The 7,840-nt window shown below is 42.1% G+C and overlaps 1 protein-coding gene across 3 annotated transcripts in view; it reads left to right on the top strand.

Moving 5' to 3' along the window:
* Positions 1–7,508: 7,508 nt before the first annotated feature.
* The window catches only part of DCUN1D4 (defective in cullin neddylation 1 domain containing 4), a 67,699-nt gene continuing 67,367 nt past the window's right edge, over positions 7,509–7,840 (top strand). For 2 of the 3 annotated variants that reach the window (XM_019627138.1, XM_019627137.1), the window contains exon 1: positions 7,593–7,766. In XM_019627138.1, the coding sequence (XP_019482683.1) occupies positions 7,742–7,766 (25 nt within the window). In that variant the 5' untranslated portion in view covers positions 7,593–7,741. Of the gene's footprint in view, positions 7,767–7,840 lie in introns of all 3 variants that reach the window. The other variant, XM_019627136.1, reaches the window with a different exon arrangement.

Below are 7,840 nucleotides of genomic sequence, written 5' to 3'. Positions count from 1 at the left end.
AGGTGTGAGTGTCAGGGAGGTGTAATCAGGTTGTGGGGGCTGGAATCTGCTTAGTCACATGTGGGTTTTTTTTTTTGACATCCTACATCCTCTTCCTCTCTAAAATAGGAAGTTCTTACTTCCATAACATGGTATCATCACCAAGGAAGTGAGCATGTATTTTCCACAGCTCCTTTTCCCTCCCCCATTTCCTATTGCTGTCTGCGGCTCCATCCACTCTCCCAGAATGCTTCACTTGGCCATAATGAGATGCTCGGCTGCTGTGCAACACCGACATCTGGAGATGGATGGGGACTCCTGTACTGCCCTGAGAGGGATGTTAAAAGACATTGTATTCATGGAAGCAGGCTAGAAAAGGCGAGGAGAAATGAAGAGCCTGACAACACACAGAAGCCATTGTCCAAGTAAAATGGTTCTTCTTTCTGTCCATTCCCTGCTAGCTGGAGTAACTAAAGCAATGCTATGTTTCTGAAGGTCACTATAAAGGTCATGCATTGTTTAGATTCAATTAGAAAATTATACCTTCTGAGATCGATTTAATAAGACTTCATTAGGACTTGATTAGCTCAGTGCAAATAAGGTGAAAATACCCAATTCAGAGAAGAGCATGTGGTAATGAATAAATATATTAAAAAAAAATCCCTAGGCAGGTGTAATTTCTGTAAAATAAAAGGCCCTGGTAAAAAAAGAAAAGTGTCGGTTTAAGCATCCTATAGATGTGCTGGAGAAAAAGATTAGCAAAAAAAAAAAGGGATGATTAATGCTACCCTAACAGTCATGTATCAAAAAATCTTGAAAGTGAGAAATAGTCTTAAAAATAAATGACATTTTCTCTATATCTAGGGGAGGCAAAAAAAAATACAAAAACCATTGTTAAATGAAATTGAAGCACTGATGTCAAATTTCAGCATAACTGGAAGATTCGTAGCTTTTCTGAGAGATCCTTAAGATGGCTGCTTCAGAAAGAAAGAAACCATGATTTTCCAGAAATTTAAAAGTACAGACTCATTTTTTACTTGAAATGGTCCCAAACCTAAAAATTAGCGAACTGCATTGCACCTCACAAGATTGCATTAGGTTCACAAAGAAATATGTGACAGCATCACATAACTGGTGCTCATGCATTCATTCCTGCTTCCCTCTCCTACTTTTAAAAATGTTTTTACATGTTTTATCTTCTTTAACCCTTATTTATTCCTTGATGTTATTACTCCCATTTTTACAGATGAAGGAACTGAGGCCCAGCCAAGTTTAACGCCTGTTCAAGGGTTTCAGTGGTAGGATTTGAATTTTAATTCGGGCTGACCCAAGGGTAATACTTAAAGACATTTTGCCTCTGCCTCTGGGATAGTAGATTAAAACTTTTTTATGCCAGTAACTGTGGCTCTCAGGGAAAGGTAATATTACTTCAAAGTATAAGGAAGATAAATTATTCAATATGGGAACACAATATTTGTCTCTATTCATGTAGAATCTGTTTACTTGTTTAGGATGCTGTCTGTCTATATTCACAGGAATTTCCTATATCCGTTTGAACTTCCAGTATCAGTTTTCATTAAGCCATTTTTTCAAAGCGTTTGAATGACACAGCATGGATACTCGGTACTCTTTTTTTTTTTCTTTATTGTGTAAAGCCTCACATTTCAGTTCCAAACTCGGCTAATTTCCCATTGGTAGCATATCCTGGGGAAGGCTCTTTTGTATGCTAACTCAGTGTTCACTGTAAACTCTGAAGGGGATGAAAGAAGCCACGTTAATAAAACATAGTGACTGTGGAGTCAGGGATTAGTTTAGAGGAAAAGACAGATTTGGGATGACAAGTTGGATGTGAGGAGGAAGAGTTTATTCAAGAATGTGATGAGTACTGAGTGTCACAATGACAACAGCAGCTAACATTTATTGAGCGTTACTATGTACCGGTTACTTTTATGTGCTTCACTTGAATTTATTCATTCATTTAACTCTCACAGCATACCTATGAGGTAGGTCCTATTATTTCCACTATTTTGCAGATGAGGAAACTAAGACAGCAGTGTGTAGTAATTTGTCTTCTTAAGTGGTGGAGCCAATTGGATTTTGAACCAGACCTTCTGGCTCCAGAAAGCCTAAGTTTGGATTCCAAAAAACATGGCAAAAGTTTAACTCCCAAAGCTAAAGTTTAGCTCCCCACAAAATTTAACTTCTAAAGCTAAAATGCCTAGTGTGAATTGGTTCTAGAAAGTTCCATCCGTTAAGGTTTTTTTGTATTGGGGGACATGTCATAGCCCCAATGGAGGAAGATAAAAAAATGGAATCCTCTTGAATGTGCATTATAAGCCCACATGACAAGAACATATCAATTCTATGAAGTAACTTGTAGTGATTATAAAGAGGTTGTTTGTGTTTGTCAGTGCTCTGACCTTTGGTGTAAGATAAGCAGGGGAAATGGAAGCTGATAAAAGAAAAAGTGTAGTAAAGCAAGACAGAAGGCAAACGATACCATCTTTTCAGCTTGTCAGTCACTTCCCGTTTTGAGGAGAGGCTGTCCTTATTGGTGACAATGAGGAAAATGCCTACTTCTATGCTTTTCCCATTAACCTGATAATTAAGACCTGACTGTATGCAGGTACTGGAAAATGAAGCCAACATTTTTATTACCCTAGTAGCATCTGGCAAGTGGCTATTAACAAAACTGTACTATGTATACATGTGAAAAGCAACATATGTTACAGAGACAGTCATATGTAATTAAAAGTTTAAGAGCTGAAACATGTTCCCAATAACACAGGCTTCAGGGTTAAAAGGTGAATTCCAGAATGCTGAAGAGGCTGCCCCCTCTCAAGGATGTATCAGAGTAGACAATTTATTACACTCAGCAGTGCCTCATTAGAGACTCTGCATAAATAATCTTATGGACAATATACCATGAAGTATATATTTGCTGTTGTAATAAAGTCAAAAGGATTAAATAGATAAGAAAGGTGTAGTAACCTGGAAATAATCTGACTTATATTTTTCATAATATATATCTACAAGGGATTCCTTAGTGGTTAGATATTCAACTCCAGAAAGAGGCCAGATTTTACTATCTTTAAAAAACACATTCACATCCAGATGATTGTATCCTTATAAATAAATCTCTCAGGTATGTAGGCCATATATTAACCTGATTAAAAAGAGAGGGAATTGAATGAAGCCCAGCATGGAAACATTGTAATATAGAAAGTTTGGCTACTTAGGGACACTATTACCTATTCGCTGAGAGGCAAGTTACTGAAGCTCTCTAAGCCTCAGGTAACTTATTTGTAAATTGGGATAATATTAGTACATTGGGTGGTGGAATAATTTACAAGCAAAACACTATAAGAATAATGCCTATCACACTGGAAGCACTAAAAAAGGTTATCATTATTTGGGCTGGCAAACTGTCAGTTGGTTATGAGTTTGGAGTCATAAACTATCCTGACCTCTATAGATATACAGTTGATTCTTGAACAACACGGATTTGAACTGTATGGGTCCACTTATACATGGATTTTTTTCAATAAGTACTATAAATGTATTTTCTCTCCCTTATGATTTTCTTACATTTTTTCTCTAGTTTTATTGTGGGAATACACAGTATATAATACATATAATGTACAAAATACATGTTAACCAACAGTGTAATTGGTAAGGCTTCCAGTCAGCAGTAGGCTATTTATTAGTAATTAAGTTCCTGGGAAGTCAAAAGTTATATGTGGATTTTTGACTATGTGGGGGGGTCAGCGCCTCTCAATTTTGCCTTGTTCAAGGGTCAACTGTCTTTTCTTTTTTTGTTAGTTTTTACTACCATATCCTGGAAACCTCCTCAGTTTGACTTTTTGTGACTCGTGGAGTTGTACATATTCGTCTCTAATCTGAGGCCGAATTAACTCTGCCCTGGCATGTGTTCTTTCTCATTATTATTATTATTTTTTAAGATTTTTATTGGGGAATTGGGGGGATGGGAACAGTGCTGGGGAATTGGGTGAAGGGGAACAGATGAGTTGCTGTCCTTTTGTTCTTCAGTCTAGTTGTGGAGGACGTTGCTTCACTGGCTCAAGTTGGCACCATTATTGCGCTCTTCCCGGGCGAGGCAGATCAGTCGCCGGCTTCTGGATGGCCACTCACTGCAGCTGCTGGCTGCTCCCGCTGGCTGCTGGCCACACACGATAGCCCATGGCAACCCACTGCCACAGGGGCTGCAGCCTACACCGTCGTCAGCGACTCACGGCAGCCCAGCTCCAGGTTGAGCTGTTGTTCAGCATCTTAGCTGTGGAGGGCAGTGTCACTGGCCCTCATATGTGGGATCCGAACCGGGCCCTCTGGCGTCCCAAGCCAGTTCTTAACCATCACGCCACTCGGCTGGCCCTCTTTCTCATTATCTTTAACTCTTAACAGGGGTACATTTATCTATTTGTCTGAGCAGACCCAACTTTATTACAGTACTGAGAATTATGCCATTTTCCATTCTGTACCCCCAACCCTAACACCTGCAGGAAAAGCATGCTATAGTGGGGTTTGTAGAATTTGGGGAAAAGTCTTAAAATTTGATTAAAGAGCTTTGCTATTCTTTCTGTCGCTACACATTTCCATATCGTTGTTTTTTTTTAAAGATTTTTATTGGGGAATTGGGGGATGGGAACAGTGCTGGGGAATTGGGGGAAGGGGAACAGACAAGTTGCTGTCCTTTTGTTCTTCAGTCTAGTTGTGGAGGACGTTGCTTCACTGGCCCAAGTTGGCACCATTATTGCGCTCTTCCCGGGCGAGGCAGATCAGTCGCCGGCTTCTGGATGGCCACTCACTGCAGCTGCTGGCTGCTCCCGCTGGCTGCTGGCCACACACGGTAGCCCATGGCAACCCACTGCAGCAGGGGCTGCAGCTTACGCCGGCGCCAGTGACTCATGGCAGCCCAGCTCCAGGTTGAGCTGTTGTTCAGCATCTTAGCTGTGGAGGGCAGTGTCACTGGCTCTCATATGTGGGATCCGAACCGGGTCCCTCTGGCGTCCCAAGCCAGCTCTTAACCATCACGACACTCGGCCGGCCCTCAAGTCTTATATTCTTAAAATGAGGAAGTTGGATTTGATGATCTCCAAGATTCCTTCCTTCCAGACCTAAAATTTCAAGCTACAGTCAACATTCAGTTTACTTTAAGGAACAATTAGTACCTACTATTTGAAAGCAGTGTTGTAGGTACTAGAGACATAAAGATAAATGTAACAAGTTTCCTGCCCTCAAAGGTATATAATCTTGTGGATTATTAAAATGATAAGGTAGTATTTGCAAAATATTATGTTGTCATTACATTATAACTATTTTATTATTCATAAAAAGTGGGGGCAGTGAGGTTTAGCAAAATAAGAATGAGCTTTGCCTCTCAATCTTCAGACTGCAGCTGACCCACTACAAAAATCTGTGTAAATTACTCTCTAAGTCTGTTTTTTATTTTAAAAACAATCATACTGACCCAACTGAAAATGATGCTGAGAAATAATGAAGGCTGTACATTCTGTACTTTTTTAGGGACACCTTGTGCTAGAAGAGTGCTGGGTGCTAGGGGCAAAGCAGCTGGAAGGTCCTTCGTGTAGCTTAACCATTACATACATTATTACAAAGTTTGCTGCAAATGAATTCATATAGCAAATGGCTACCTAACACAAATTAATTGTGGACTTAGTTGAATTTAGTGGTGTCAAGAAGCAAGCCCATTTCTGTACAAAGTAACAACTGTGTCTTAGTCCCTGAAGTACCATAAGCATTAAAAAAAACCATACAAATATTATGTATACAAAATATTATGAACTTGTATAAACTATATATAATCTATTATTTCCTAGATGTAGAATAAGTTGAAAACATAAATGGGATAAAGAATGCAGGAGCACCTTTTCTGCTGATAGTAAGGATGGATGTTCTTACAATCAAATTTGCCCAAACAAGGAATGGCCTATCTCAGAGTACAGAGATAACTACTCATCTCTGTGGGGCCCAGATGATGCTTTGTCAGGTTAAAGGTCACCAATATGAATGAGATTCTTGTCTTGAAAAATAACCTGAAGTGGATACATTCAGGTTCAATTCTGAGATTATGTAATTAGATGATGTGATTCATAAATGTTTGAATGATAGAAATATAATAGATTATATTTTATAAATTATAAGGATGTGATTTTTTTAAACGAAACATTAGGGATTAAGAGGGATGGAGTATATATCACAACAGGAGTGGTGTGGGACATGGGAACAGGTTTGATTCCGTTGTCTGAAATATCTTGTTTTGGGCATAACATTTACGGGTATGCCCTGATTGAAACCTAGATTTAGGAACCCTGAAACTCCGATCCTTGGCTGTAGAAATCTAAAACCAAACGATTGATATTTTATTACCAGTTTGTGGTGTCATCCATTCTCTGAGGTGGGGTGGATGGAATGGTTTGGTGCCGTCCTGGTCATGGCCTTAGGATGCGTGGATGTGGTGCACGTGTGCTGTGGTTGGGGTAGGAAGGAGCGATCCTCCATCAATATCTCAAAATAACATTACTCACTACAGTAATGTAGTGAGTGTGATGAGTTGGTTTGAAAGCACTAGAAAACACTAGTCGAAACTCATGAAAATAGTGCTAATTCTTAGTAAACTCAATGGTCAGAATTCACCTAAATTAACGCCTTCCTCTATCAAATAACAGCCAATTTTGTTTTCTGGACCGCCTCCCAGCGTCAATGACTTAGGTTCTCTTAGCTTACGTTAGTTGTCTTTAGAGGACTGGTGACCTGCCTATGTGCCAGACTGAGCCCGAAACTTAGAGCATGGCTCTGGGTTCCCTGTTTGCGGACTGAAGCATACAGATGTTGTGCATGACGGACAATGCCTGTAGCATTCGAAGCTTTCAGAACAGACATTTATGACGAAGGGGGTATGTGTGTTAACTCCAGAAAAGAAGTGCATTTCGAAAACGGGAAGAGAATGGATTGTTGTAAAAGAAATGGGAATTTGTTCTTCACCAGAGGGTTTGCAGGAAATGAAGACCCGGCAAGTCTTTATTTAGTTTCCAGCTGTAGAAAACAGCAAGAGAAGTCCCAGTTCAAGTTCGGCGCGGACTGGGCTCCTTCAGAGAGCCACTCTGAGGTGTGCGAGATAAGTGGGCGATCCGGACGCGCTGAGCCATGCGCGAGGAATGGGCTGCCTCCTCTGTTCGGTGTAGCGGCATAAAAGCTGCCCGGACTGCGCTTCCCCTTCCCGGTTTTTCGGGGAACACTTCGCGTGCTTTGTTTCAGACGCCGACCCATCTTTATCGGTTGGTCGGCAGCTCCACCAATCCCGTCCGCGACGGGGCGGAGCTTCAGGGTCAAGGTGGACCAATTCCCGGGCCTCGCCCCTACACGCGCTTTCGGACCCCCGGGGATGAGTGACAGCAGCGGAGTCCAACCTCCTACTCCAGAGCGTGGCCTCCGTCAGGGGCGTTACAGAGACAGGGTGCCGGGGCCAATCGCATTGGATCTTAGGGGGCGGGGCCTCTTTGTCAGCCCCAGACCGGCGCTCATCGCACGCCCTTTGTCAAATGAGAGATGCGGAGGGGCTGTTCCTCAGCCGAGGTTTAACCAATGGAGGAGGCGAGATGGGCGGGCCGGGAATGCCTGGCCGCGGGTCCTCAGCTCCCAGCCGAGGTGCGGCGAGCTGGTGGGGGTACCGCGAGGCGAGCGCGGGATCCTGGGCAGCGAGTGGGGTGTGAGCTGCCTGAAAATGCACTCGGATGCTGCCGCTGTCAGTGAGTAACAGAGAGCGAGCGGGTCGGGGGCGGACGGCTGCCAACACTCTCCACTCGGGTCTCTCAGTCCCTGC

Source organism: Hipposideros armiger, unplaced genomic scaffold (genome assembly GCF_001890085.2).
Source record: "Hipposideros armiger isolate ML-2016 unplaced genomic scaffold, ASM189008v1 scaffold_714, whole genome shotgun sequence".
Lineage (NCBI taxonomy): Eukaryota > Metazoa > Chordata > Mammalia > Chiroptera > Hipposideridae > Hipposideros > Hipposideros armiger.
This window is presented reverse-complemented; position numbering and strand designations above follow the sequence as displayed.